The following is a 14,853-nucleotide window of genomic DNA, read 5'->3' as shown; positions in this document are numbered from 1 at the left end:
ATTTTATCTTTAAAGATTTCACTGTCATTATGGTTCTGGTACAGAATGTTGACAATGAGAGGAATCTTAAAACTATATTCAAATGTAAACTTTCTTGACCAATGTCAGCTTGGCATCAACTCACACTTTAATTACTGTTAACAGATTCTCCCAGATATGACTGCTATACAGATATTTTATCTTCCTGTTAATTAGTAATTATGCTTTGGCAGGAAAAACACTGTTTCTTTCCAATTATTCCAGAACTCAGTGATTATTTAAAGTTGGCTAATTAGCAGTGGGCGGCTGGTACATCTTCTGGGCAAATTGTGTTTGATAATCCCTATTAAAATATACATGGCGGTAGTTGACTTGTAACAAAAAAAAAGTGGCAGTTCAAAGGGTATTAGATACAGCACAAGGCAAATGGGGGCCTATTAAAATTTCCCCAACTGTTCTAATGAGAATGCCGAGGGTAATTTTTTCCTAGTTTACCATCTGTTTGGTTTCTGGCATGTATCTCTGGTGTGAAGGGAGGGTCCTGGAGCCCATTTGGCTTGTCACAAAGTAAACCAGGGATCTGAAGCAAGTTCAAGTAGTTCACAAAGCAGCTCTCGAGCAATGTTATGTGCGTAGCTGAAAACTTTTTTTAAAAATAACATTTTATCTAATATTCCCTACTTTTGAAAGCTGTGAGTATAGCCATTGGAAAAAAACTTCACAGGCTCACCTATGCATAAAATTCAACAGCTGGCTTTTTTCCATCTCTTATAATGGTAACGGGAGATGTTCTTCCTTTATCTAGAGCTGTAAGCTAAAACATTACTCCACAAATATCTATATTTGAGCATAAGTCTCTGAAGGGTAGGTAGTGATCCTAATACACAGATCAGTGCAGGGGCAGTGGAAGTGCCCTGCTGCACTAGGAGCTCTCAGATTACTCCTTGGCAAATTCTGTGCAACTGCAGTGCAGCAGAAAAATGCCCCCTGCAAAATGGTTTCTGCGGGGAAGCAAAGAGAAGCTGCACCAGTGCTTCCCCTAGCTGCAGGAAGCTCTGCAGCATGGCGGTGGGGGGGGGGGGGTGTCTGGGTGCGGGGGGGTTGAGGCTGGGGGGGGAGGTTCCAGGTGCAGGGGTTGAGGCTCAACAGGGGTGTTGTTGCTGGGGGGTCTGGATGCACCAGGGTTGGGCGAACAGAGGGAGCAGCTCTCTGTACAGTGACCCCTCCCCCCACATGCACACCTGGAACCCCCCCCCCACCAAGCCCCCTCCATATCAGGAGGCTCCAGCACCCAGACCACCTCACCCCACAGAGCCCTCCAAACTCCCACCCTGCCGAGCCTCACCCCTTGCATCATGAGCCCCCACCCCACCAAGTCCCACTCCCCCCCTCCACTGAGCCCTAACCACCTTCACCTCGCCCTGCCTTGCAGAGTCACATTCCCCCTGCACCCAGAACCGTGCACCGAACCTCTGTGCACCCAGATTCCCCCCCACACCCAGAACCCCCACCGAGCTGCCCATACCCAGATTGCCCCACACAGAACCCCACTACTCTTGAAGGAATTCTGCATCAAAAAATTTTAAAATTTAAAATTCTGCAAAGTTTGAATATTTTAATTGTCAAAATAACATAGAAACACAATAACAATATAATCACACCATTTTCAATTATTTAGGTAATTTATTTCAAAACACTTGTCAGCAAATAATTGAAAATAGTGTGATTATATTGTGTTATTTTGACAAATAAAAATGCAGAATTTTGCAGAATTTTAAAATGTGTGCAGAATATTTAATTTTTTGGCACAGAATATTAAATTTTTGGTGCAGAATTCACTCGGGAGTATCAGATGAATTGTGATTGAAATGGGCCCAATTCCTATGATGGCTATAGGGAGCACAAATCAGAATGACTCCAACTGCATGCTCTTACAGGGTGCAGCATGCACTCCAGACACCTCATCTCATGCACTGCACTATCTTCCTCCTCTCACTCTCCCAACCCCCATTCCTGATACAACTTGAATCCAATTCCCAGTCCCTCACTCTCACCAAACCCCACATCAAATCTCCAGTTTCCTACCTGTAATTTTCACCCCTCTTGCTGTCTCCCTCCTTCTCTTTTAAAAGAGAGTGCAGAAGGTCTTGTAGCTTCCCAATAGGGCCACTCATTGCATGCTGAAGCCTTCCAGTTCTTTGCTCCTCAAAGTGCAACACCTCTTTGAAGGAAAATGTCAGATTTCCTGCTTTACAGCTTTGCATAAGAGGTGCAGTCCTGGGGTACAAGTAACCATAAAACTGAAGGGTGCAATAAGCAAATATACTAAGACGTAGCAGTGAGGCCATCAGCCATGTTCATGGATTCCAAAGCCAGAAGGCACCATTGTGATTGTCCGACCCCCCGTGCATAACATAAGTTGTAGAACTTCCCCAAAATAGTTCCTAGGACATATCTTTCAGAACAACATCCAACCTTGATTTGAAAATTGTCAGTTGGGCCCTCATACGTGGGGAGAGGGATAGCATAGAATCATAGAATATCAGGGTTGGAAGGGACCTCAGAAGGTCATCTAGTCCAACCCCCGGCTCGAAGCAGGACCAAGTCCCAGTTAAATCATCCCAGCCAGGGCTTTGTCAAGCCTGACCTTAAAAACCTTTAAGGAAGGAGATTCTACCACCTCCCTAGGTAACGCATTCCAGTGTTTCACCACCCTCTTAGTGAAAAAGTTTTTCCTAATATCCAATCTAAACCTCCCCCACTGCAACTTGAGACCATTACTCCTCGTTCTGTCATCTGCTACCATTGAGAACAGTCTAGAGCCATCCTCTTTGGAACCCCCTTTCAGGTAGTTGAAAGCAGCTATCAAATCCCCCCTCATTCTTCTCTTCTGTAGACTAAACAATCCCAGCTCCCTCAGCCTCTCCTCATAAGTCATGTGTTCTAGACCCCTAATCATTTTTGTTGCCCTTCGCTGGACTCTCTCCAATTTATCCACATCCTTCTTGTAGTGTGGGGCCCAAAACTGGACACAGTACTCCAGATGAGGCCTCACCAATGTCGAATAGAGGGGAACGATCACGTCCCTCGATCTGCTCGCTATGCCCCTACTTATACATCCCAAAATGCCATTGGCCTTTTTGGCAACAAGGGCACACTGCTGACTCATATCCAGCTTCTCGTCCACTGTCACCCCTAGGTCCTTTTCCGCAGAACTGCTGCCTAGTCATTCGGTCCCTAGTCTGTAGCGGTGCATTGGATTCTTCCTTCCTAAGTGCAGGACTCTGCACTTATCCTTATTGAACCTCATCAGATTTCTTTTGGCCCAATCCTCCAATTTGTCTAGGTCCTTCTGTATCCTATCCCTCCCCTCCAGCGTATCTACCACTCCTCCCAGTTTAGTATCATCCGCAAATTTGCTGAGAGTTGAAGAGGGGTAAGGAATATAATCAAGGATGAAGATGAGTCCATAGGGAAGGATATTTGAGGACTAGAGGGGGAGTGGGACAAGGAGGGAATCCTGGAAAGGACAAGGAAGGAGAGTGGAGACTTGAAGATAAACAACACTAAAATGAAAATTGAGCTGAGCCCAGAAACACAAACTGCACTAATTGAGGACTAATGGTATAAGTGATGATACAGAAAGATGCAGCTTGAGATATCTTTAGTGAACTAGTATATACCAGGAGACCTCACAAGGAGAAAATAATTCATATTAAAAAGTAGGTTTAAAGCTTTTTTCTGTGCTGAAAGATTCTCACAGCCTGCTTAGTCAGGCATACGGCACATATTTCTGTCTTCTCTCAGTTCTGATTTTAGCTTTACAGTTCATGTCTAACTGAGCCTGACCAAAGTTTCTGTTTGGGTCAACGGACAAAGATTTAGGGCCTTCGTTACATTTTATCCAAATCAGCTCACTAATTCCTTCCTAACACGATTGTTAGATGAATTTTCAAATTAATATTTTGATAAGATGGTAAAGTCCACACAGGAAAGCAGAAGTGACCCATTCACTTGGCCAGAGAATATATGTTTTTATGCCTATAAACAAAGAAACCTAACCCCTTTGGAATAAACCTATCAGTATAACCCACCCCTACCCCCCCACCCCCAATGATTCCAAACAGAGGAAACTAACTTAGGGCTTGTCGTCACTGCATTGTCACCGTGAGCTACAACTTGAGTTTTGACCCTAACCTGACCACACACAAAAATCTCTAGCTTTAAGTGGTGCTTAAAGCTTGAGCTAGCTGGCCTGTCAGCTGGTATGGGCTGAAGCACCGCTGCTTCTGATGCTGGAGCCAGTAATGCAGTGGGGCTGCGGCAGCTTGAGTTACACCCCCCCATCAGCTGCTAATCCAGTCACTCTGTGTACCTTCAGAGTTGTCTTGAAGTGTGGCCACTCTCATCCAAGCTAGACTAGCTTGAATGGAGTGACATGAGTGGAGTAACTTGAGCCAACTGTCGCAGAGAAGAATTAACATCATTTGGGTCTCTAGCAAATGTTTTTCTAAGTTAGGTAGTTAAAAGATAAATATCGTGACAGCATGAAAGATAGATCTATTGGAAAGATTTCATAGATTTTATCGCCAGACAGGACCATTAAGATAGTCTAGTCTGACCCCCTACATAACACAGGCCATTAAACTTCCCCCTAGTAATTCATGCAGTAGAGAGAATTTTATCCCATTGTTTCCCAAACTTGGGAGGCCGCTTGTTCAGAGAAAGCCCCTGGTGGGCCGGGCTGGTTTGTTTACCTGCCACGTCCGCAGGTTCGGCCAATTTCGGCTCCCACTGGCTGCGGTTCGCCGCTCCAGGCCAATGGGGGTGAGGGAAGCGGCATGGGCCACAGGGACGTACTAGCCGCCGCTTCCCGTAGCCCCTATTAGCCTGGAGCGGCGAATTGCAGCCAGCGGGAGCCGCGATCGGCCAAAGCTGCGGATGCAGCAGGTAAACAAACCAGCCCAGCGCGCCAGGGGCTTTCCCTGCACAAGCGGCATTCCAAGTTTGGGGAACACTGTTCTATCCTACTACACAGATAAACACTACCAAGCCCAGCGTCCTAGTTTTCATCCCTCCAGTTCTTGTAAGGACCAACTTCTGTCAAGTTTCTTCTCCACAAAATGCCACAAACAAGTCTCCAAATTGACGTTTTTAGGCCTCACACAGTCTCAGCCAATTTTTTTTTTTAAGTTCAGTTCCGTATGTACTAGGACAATCCCACCCACATATGATGGAAAGATAGGTAGATCTGCTTCTCCAATAACATTCTGTTTCATTTTTCTTTTTGTTATCAGCCTTCCTAGCAATGTGCTTTATGTTTCTTTCAAAAAGTAAACACATGCCATTGTCTCTGTTGTTACTTTGCTTCAAGTGACCCTGAAATACATTAAACATTGTGGCTAATATATTTTTAAAACTACTTCATTCCTCTTCGATCTGATCCTACAATGTACTGATTGCTATTGGGGAGGCCTTCACCACTTCACAGGGTAAGTTCCCAAATGAGCCTAAAAACTAATCACCATTGCTCTCATGGTTCTTTTTTACTGCCAGTGTTAGGAGAGAGCACAATAGCATCAGGTCATCGTGATCATCCCAATGATTTTCTTGAATTTATATTTAAATTTAGGAGCAAGCAAAGAAAAATAGCAATTAAAAATTAAATGAGATTTTATCTAAAATGCCATTTAAACAACTCTGCTCAGATAACACAATAAGCCCTACAGTTTGCATGGTTAAGCTGCAGCTCAAAAGACAGGTCAGAGATGGAAACATTTTTTCTGCAATGCATAAAGGGATATTCATAATTAAACAGAGGACTTCCTCAGGGCATTGTGTTTCAGTATTCATATCGACAAGAAAAATGAGATATTTCAAACTATGCATGACTGATTTTGCATATCTTCTGCTTTAATTTTTTTCTGGCCTTTAGGCTTTGAGATCCTTTTGGTCAGGAGTGCACACGTTTTAGAGAGTCTTGTTATTGAGTCTTTTTAACTACTATTCCAAGAATATGTTAACACTTAAAGAGTTAGGTTACAAAACGATATCTGACACATAAAGAAGAGATCAAGTTTTGTTTTGTTGTGTATGTTCTATAAATACTGGGCACAGTGAGGAGCACAACATAACACACACATTTTATGTATGATAATGCCAGTGAAGAAACTTAGGGAAAAATATATTTGCCTTTTTGTAAATGACCAATCCTGTTTAGATCCTATTAAATATCTTACTTAACCATCATTCTTAGTTAGACCTAGTTAAACATAATATTTTCTGCTTACTTTTGTGAGTTGTTAGGAAATTACTAATATTCTCTGATGTTTGATTTAAACTACTTAACATTTCATACTGCAATATTATAGTTGACAGTAAACTGGCCATCCCAGAAATTTGAGATATGTACATAAACCCTGTACAATCTCTATCATTTACAGTTTTCAAATCAAATATGAAGGTACCTCATCTACATCATGGATCTGGATATATAAAAATACTATACAACAATGGTACTCAACCTTCCAGTGACTCACAGTTTGGTACGTGATTCCCATGCTGTCTCAGGCACCATAGAGAGTACCTGTGATATCTGCATTTTGCCTCCCTCTGAATGGTTCTTATGCAGAGCAAGAAGACACACAAGCTAAGTGGAGTTGGGATGGGTGAAAATGGTGCTGTTTGGTAGCTACCATCAGTGAATATTAATGAACCAATATTTGGTATTAAAACCTTTTTTTAAAAATTGGGCTATTTTATGTTTTGGAGGTGAAACAGATAAGTCACAGACTCAATGATTTTGTTTAAGAATGATAATAACCTGCTATGTATGTTTGCTATCTGAAAGTTACCAAGAAGTTATAAGAGTGATGTTAATAATGTGCATTGTAACAGAGAGTGTTACATCCTCCTAATTATTTAAGATTCTTATAAACAAGGTGTTTACAGTTTAGCTATAAAATGTACACAAACATACAAACAGGTTAGTGCAAACGCAAAATGTGTATTTTTCTCTCATTCAGATATGCTGCAGCATAACTACCCATTTAGCGGATCAGAGATATATTTATACTGCAGGCACTGCTTTTACATCTGTTTTAGGAAATTAAGCCCCAATTATTTGTTTTCAGAAGCAAGGGCCATAATAAAGTTAAGTCTTACAGAGTAAGTAACTGTGTCAGTAAAAGACCATCAAGATAAAGTAGAAGATTGGATGCAACAGCTGCATCTCAATGAACAGATAAAGTTAAAGGTCACAAATAATCATAGTACCAAAAATGTCCATTCTATTTTGTACAAAATGTTCTTGGTTGGAGTTAATGACTGTAGAGACATCTGTTATCTGAGAATAAGCAAGAGTTCTTATTTTAAAAAAAAATCACCAAGTCTTGACCAAATGTAGAGAGTTTATGTATTACATGCCGTTTATAAAAGTTGTAAAACAGACAAAGAAACAAAGGTAAAGGACTTGTACTGTGAAAAATTTTGGCAGCAGAAGATGAAATCATGCAAACTGGATTTACTAGCAGTGGGTTTCTCCCAACTCTGCATATGACAACATCTTTGTGATTTTCACTTAGTCTCCTTTTAGAATCTAATTTATATTAATGCAGAAGATGCTTCCAAGAGATGAACTGCAAAAACAGGTGGCTGCAAATTATTCGCACACACTTGGGGCGGGATTTTCAAAAGTGCTCTGCGTTGGCCTACTTCTACCATTGGCCTAACTTTTACCAATGAATTCAATGATAAAACCTTCAGAACATTTGAAAATCTTCCTCCTTAATCTTTTACTAAAACTCTGGACAAAAATAATCAATCAGTCATATAATATATATTGAATGGAGTTTTGGTTTAAATAGAAAGCTATTGTTCAGTCACTGGAAAAAGTGGTTGACATTATTGCCCAGCGGAGTTGGTTTTCCAATCTGTTTCTTTATAAATTAAATGCTTCCAGTTAAATGCTGCACACTATACCATTTAGAAATGACTGTTTTCCTTCAGTTACTCTGCTGAGGCTTCTCTTTCAGTTCATATGATTCTTTCAGCAAGTAGAATTGCTCCAGCAGTAATAGAAGCATCCACCTTAGATAAATATATGTGAAATGTATGTGAAAACTGTTCTCACTTTTCACAGTTATCCCTCACATTTGTAGAGTAATCACTAGTCCCTTCCAGGCCAGGACTTATGGGAAACCTATGTGTTGATTATCAGCAGACAGTGTGTTTAATTAATATTTGAGGTACACTGCTACGGATAACTAGAGGGCCACCTAACCGTATCAACAGCCCGACTACAGAATCACCTTTTTATTCACTACAACTCGGTCCTGTCTCTTTTGTATTATCATGGACACAGTAATATTGACTAAAAACCTGTTTTTATTCAGAACAAATTTTGGGGTATGTGGGTGTAAGTAAATTATTTTCATATGCATAGAGGCAGCTGTTAGTGACTTCTCTATTCAAATTGTCTAACACTTTCCATTACAAACAATTCTAGCAACCTTTTCTTTGAAGAGCTCTCAGACCTCCATAGTTTGCTGCAGGCCTTTGAAATTCACCCATAAGAACCTCCTCCGGCTAAAAAAGTGCCTTTTCTTCGGCTCATGAAGTTCTTCTGAAATCTTGTTGAGATCAAAACTGTTAAAAGTATCACCATTTCCCTTTTTTCACTTGCCTTCCTCGGGTAGCATGACAAAATTGTAACTGACTACAAAAATTCTAACACTGGATCCATCTTGCTTCCAAAACTGCAGCAGCACTGGGAGAACCTAGAGCAGCTGGGGGAGAATAAAGCAGGGAAAGAGTTGGGCTCCCCCAAGCAATCTCATGGTCCTAACATATAGCCCCAACTCTGGGTGGCACCTAATAGGGCAGGAGCCCTTACAACTCATGGTGGGGGGAGGGAAAAGTGTGGCGTTTCCTCCATAACCCTCTCCCTTAGACCCAAACACGGTGCCAGCAGCCCATCCCTCACTCTGGAGGCATGAGTCCCCCACATCTGTGGGGTGGGGTGGAAGGGAAAAAGAGCCTGTCAGGGTTGCCTCCCCACTCTGAACGCTAGGGTACAGATGAGGGGACCCACATGAAAGACCCCCTAAGCTTATTTCTACCAGCTTAGGTTAAAACTTCCCCAAGGCACAAATTCTTTGCCCTTGTACGCTGCCACCACCAAGTGATTTAACAAAGAATTAGGGAAAGGACCACTTGGAGTTCCTATTCCCACAAAATATCCCCGCAAGCCCTTACACCCCCTTTCCTGGGGAGGCTTGAGAATAATATCCTAACCAATTGGTTACAAAGTGATCACAGACCCAAATCCCTGGGTCTTAGGACAATGGAGAAATCAGTTAGGTTCTTAAAAGAAGGATTTTATTTTAAAAAAAAGGTAAAAATCACCTCTGTAAAAATCAGGATGGAAAATAACTTTACAGGGTAACAGAAGATTCAAAAACACAGCAGAACTTCCTCTAGGTTTAGTTTCAAAGTTACAAAAACAGGAATAAACCTCCCTCCAGCAAAGGAAAATTCACAAGCAGAACAAAAGATAATCTAACACGCCTTGCCTGGATTTTACTTACAATTTTTGTAATATGAGAGACTTTTAGGATGGTTTATAGGAGAAGGAGTTTTCTGACCTAATGCTTATCTGCTTCCCAAGAGAATACACAAAAACAAAGCCTTCCCCCCCCACCCAAGTTTTGAAAGTATCTTCTTTCCCCATTGGTCCTTTTGGTCAGGTGCCAACCAGGTTATTTGAGCTTCTTAACCCCTTACAGGTAAGGAGGAATTCTAGGCTACCCTTAGCTGTATGGTTATGACAGAGCCAATCCAGGATAATCCCCTGGATGACTACCCAATGGATGTAGCACATGGTGCCAGAGCCTGTTTTTCTCCTGCCTGGGGTAGCAGCCTAATCTGCTACCACCAGCTAACATAATTAGTCCTATGTCTCAAGTGGGAAAAGTCTGTGCTACAATGCTGACAACTCAGGGTTCAAACTCTACAGATATGCAATTGAGGAAGGTTTTTACAATTGCAAAGAAAAGTTTGATCTACATTTTTCCCTTAACAAAACCCTAGAAAATTATATAAAAAGCTACATTAAAAGAATGTTATTTAGGTCGCAGAGTCAAGCTCTCAAATATTAAGAAATGCTAGCTTCATGCTTCCCATGCAATTTTAATTTTGTCCCATTGTACATAGGCACTATGGAACAGTCTTTAATTACATGATCACAAATGATTTTTTCCAACAGGATCTAGGCTTCATTCAGTGCACAGATTGGATGCACATGCGTGCCCATCTATCATTTCCTAAGGTTCAAGTTTTTGCTTTGTATGTATCACTTTGCTATGTATCACTTATTCGTGTGTGTGTCTGTTTGTGAAAACAGTGCCAGCAGAGGAGAGATCATTTCCTCTCTAGAGCAGCTCAATATTTCTAGAGGTAAGGAGTATCTGTTCAACTTTCCAGTAAGGGAAAGGTGACCACTCTTGTAGTGTCATGTGTGTGAGAGAATCAGGGTCTTCTTGTGGGAATTGGTTCTCTGTGGAATGCATGCAATTCTGTGCATCTAAGGCATGTCTTTGGGATGGAGACTTTCTGATTGGTTTTCCCTTTTTTTTTTTTTTTAAACACACACACACACAGTTTAAGGAGCTGATCCAAAGCTCATGGAAGTTATTGACTCCTACAGATTTTGGATCAGGTCCCAGCACTCAATATAAAGTCAATTTATTTAAATAATTGTGTTCACCTTAATTTCTCTACAAAACTAAGTATTTGTTATCTTGAGTTGCAGAATATTTTGAATTACAACAAACACAAGTCTAGGTTTGTTAATCACATTAGACTTACCAAATCCAAAAGCGCTAGAGCCACCAATACTTTGTGAAGCCTGAACGCTGGTAGACGTATAGAGTCCTGTTACCAGTAAGCCATCGAAGAATGTACTTGTCGAAATAGTCACTGAAATGAAAGATATAAAAATTCTGTAAGGACCACTCAATTGTGTGCTGAGTTCTGTACTCTTTCTAAGGACAAGATTCTGCCATCCTTACTTCATTGAAAACCTTGCTACACACACACACACACACACACACACGCACATGCACACAGTGGTTCTTCTCATGGAGAAGCGCAACTGGATAAATAAGAGTAGCAGACTCTTGGAGCTCAAATAATGAACTTCAGTTCTGTGTAAGAACCTGTCCTGAAATAATACTCTCACTACATATAAATGATTTAGTGACTGTAAACGAGTTTGCAAATGTAAATTTCACAAACATCGTTGCTCAATATCTAATCAGGGTTCCTGATTTGGGAATTTATTTTTAATATTTTTTCAGGGTTTATTTTTAGCAAAGAGACTGTATTTAGAAGAAAACAATTGGTGTTTGTTATTTTTTTACTCCTAAATTAATCATAAATCATTTATCAGTAATAATCTGTCACATGAAATGGACACAATTGAGAATTACAGCATCAGGATTTGAAATTAACATCAGAGAGGTCACTCATCTCTATCCGATAAGCTCCTTTTCCTAGAAGGCAAAAAAAACTCATATTAAACGAAATGAACTGGTTTTTAGAAAATTTCAGCATCATCAGTAGAACATGTGGTTTACAACTGGCTGTCAAGACCACAGAATAAACGACATAAGCAATAAAATAATTAAGGTTTATAGTATCGCTCTTTCTGGATTTCAAATGTGTGCTACATGACAATAGTAATACACTTTAGTGTATTAAGCAGTTAAGTCATATATGCACATAGGTCATTACCGACCAAGTATATTAAAATAATCCACTGGATAATTTTAAAAAAATATTCTTAGCTATATCAGTTAAAACCATTGTCCTGATTTTCTTGACACTTGCAATTTTCAGCTGAAAATGCATATTATTTAGGAAGGCATTGAACACTGAAAAAACAACAATTCACAATTTTTGCAGTTTATTCTGTAAACATTCATCCTCAGTTTTTTGCTTTGATGTCTTATCAGATATTATCAATTTAAACAGAAAATCCTATGTACAATCTGCTTGAATGTTCTATCCTAAAACGGCCAGAACTATTAAGTGACAAGTTTTTTTCTATTATGTAAATGCAATATACATAGCAATAGCCTCTATGCCTGGAATGACCTCGCTGATCCCGTAATGCCATGCAACCTCCTTTGCCTCTTTAAAATCTATTGTCAAAAACACATTTCTTCTGACAGTTTCTAACGCTTGCCCAAATACCTATATATTTTTTTTAAAATGGAACTAACGTAAAGCACAAAAACTAAAGCAAGCAACTAAACTATATATCAGGTAAATTCCCTCCCCCTCGCTTGTCTTAGTGTTTGTTTGTAATCTACTTTGTAAAATCCGTTTTTCTAAAGTGTCTGTAAACCATGTTTTACACCTATAGCTGTGTATAAAGAACAAAGACTAGCAATTTCGTGGAGGCTATCAAAGGCCCAGTTCCTGCAAAGAGGTGCACACAGGCAGACCTTTGCAACAGTGAAGAGTTCCATTGAGTTGACTGATGTCCCACACAACTTTTTGCATGATAGAGACCTTAGTAACTATTACAGGTTCCTCTTCCACCCACCTTTTCATACACAGAGCTCACAGATGGACTGTAGTCTCTGATCACTTCAGACTCCCTTATCCTCCAAACTTTTTTGGTTCTAAATATCTGGCCAGATAGGGCAAACATACTCTCCACCCCAATGTAGTCCTTTCTTACTCCTGCTAGAAATGCCAGGTGCTGGGGATGACTCAGTAACTGAAGCGGGGGTAGGTGGTGAGGTATTGGTTCAGGGTTCTTTCCAGTAACCATTTAAATCAGTGTCATGTTAAGACATTCCTAGTACATTCAGCAGCAGGACTAGTCTGTTGTTCTGGCTGTATCACCATCAGTCTTCAGTGGTTAATCTGTGGTACACATTCATACCAGTTGTTTTGGGGGTTTGGTTTTTTTTATTAGTTGGACCTGTAAAAACAACAGGGAGAAGGCTGTTTCGGTTTTTAACTAGAGGATTAACATCCAGTGTGTTTAATTTACTCCTAAATATTTTACATTTAAATTACTGTATTTATTCTAATATTCAATAGTACTATGAATAATTCCAGGACAAAGAAAAACTCCCATGAAGTTTAACAGGAGTTTCACCTGAGTAAAGAGAGCAGGTTCAGAACCCTAATCTCCATTCTACAATGCATCCCCTCATAACATACATGTCAAAACAAACAAACAAAAACAAATGAGAAGTAGACCACAAAAGCAACAAGACTTCCATAAAGTAAAATAATTTTGAAAACAAAATAAAATGAAATAAAATAAAAAATAAAAAACAATGAATTCTCCTTTCATCTGATGTTGAAGTAGTGAATTTTGCAGGGTTTATTCTTTCCTTTGTACTTTTTAGTCTGGAAAAAGGAAAATGTATGCTCTAAATTATGCTTAAGCTTTATTTTTGAAGACTAGAAAAAACAGTGGGTGAAAAGCATTGATCGAGTAAGGGCACTGGGCCAGTTCTCTGCTGCCATTTTGTTTCGCTGTGAGGTAGCCTTATTCTTTCTTGAATAAATGGTGAGCACTCTCTCTGGGACAGAAGGGATATATTGCAATGCCCATATTTGATTTTGGACATATTTGCTTGATCACCAATCCCCAATTTACATGTACATGTAATGGATCAATTTTCATTGCTGAATAGTATCCAACACAGTATGGTTTCCCCATTAAGCCCGTGGGAAACTGCAGATTGCCTTGAAACACTTTTTAATGGAGCACTAAATTGTTGTTATACATTTGTAATACATTGTAGAATAATTTCAGAATTAGTTCTATAAGAGAAAATAATAAGAGTGACATTCTCAGAAGGAGTGAGTGACAAAAAAGAAGAGTGACATTCTTTTAGGACTTATCTCAATCCAATGGGGAAGACATCAAATAGTTCATCTCAAATGAAAGACGATATGTTGTATTACATATTAGTACTAACAATCATGAATACGAAAGCTATGCTAACGTACAGCCCAAAGTACAGGACTGTGATTTTATATCAGGGACTTGTTATTACACGTTATTTTGCCTTCTGTGCTCCAGAACAGCAGCAAAATAATCATTTTTCAGTCATTTGTTTCAGCCCATATAGTAGCTTGCTTGTTAAACAGTCAACAGTGTTTCTTTGCAGCCTGGAGGAGGGTGGAGTGGGAATTAAAGTCTAGGCCGGGGTAGTCAACAGGAAGACTGCTGGCCAAATTTGAATCAGACATTTCTGAACAGACTCCACAATCTTTTTATTTACTTATTACTATCATTATTGTTGTTTGGGGTGGGGAGTAGTATTATTTTCTCTGGAGTCTGGACCTTTACTATATCTTAACCAAGAAATTTGGACCCCTGACAAAAAAATAATTGACTACCCTTGGCCTAGACCAAGGCCTACCTAAGGGGTAGGGAGTGGCCTCAGCCCTGCAAGTGGTGGCTGTCTCACTGCTGCAGCTGTTTTGTGAGACAGTGGCCTGAGAGAGATTGTGGGTACCTAGCAAAGAGTGTAGGAAATCCCGTCACTCAACTTTATCCCTCCCCCCCCCCCCCAAATACTCTTCTTCATGGGATAAACAGGGGAGCAAGAAATGTACCTCTCACTTCCCTGGCCACATTACTGCGAGGAGCCATGGATCTGCAACTGGGCATTTGGGACCCACTGGGCTGCCTCCAGGAACTGTGCTGCAGGCACCAATCCAGCTGAGTGGTGGGATGCCACCACATGCTGCCACTGAGAATGCGAACAGGCTGCCAAAAGCTGCTGGCAGCCTGCCTAGAAGGGAAACAGATCAGCAGGGGCTAGCGGGGGAAGCTGG

The 14,853-nt window shown here is 40.5% G+C and overlaps 1 protein-coding gene across 2 annotated transcripts in view; it reads right to left on the bottom strand.

The window, feature by feature from the left end:
• The window catches only part of RELN (reelin), a 463,371-nt gene that overhangs the window by 371,299 nt on the left and 77,219 nt on the right, over positions 1-14,853 (bottom strand). For both annotated transcript variants that reach the window (XM_037889192.2, XM_037889193.2), the window contains exon 2: positions 10,846-10,956. In XM_037889192.2, the coding sequence (XP_037745120.1) occupies positions 10,846-10,956 (111 nt within the window). The remainder of the gene's footprint in view (positions 1-10,845; positions 10,957-14,853) is intronic.

The sequence above is a fragment of the Chelonia mydas genome, chromosome 1, assembly GCF_015237465.2.
Source record: "Chelonia mydas isolate rCheMyd1 chromosome 1, rCheMyd1.pri.v2, whole genome shotgun sequence".
Lineage (NCBI taxonomy): Eukaryota > Metazoa > Chordata > Testudines > Cheloniidae > Chelonia > Chelonia mydas.
This window is presented reverse-complemented; position numbering and strand designations above follow the sequence as displayed.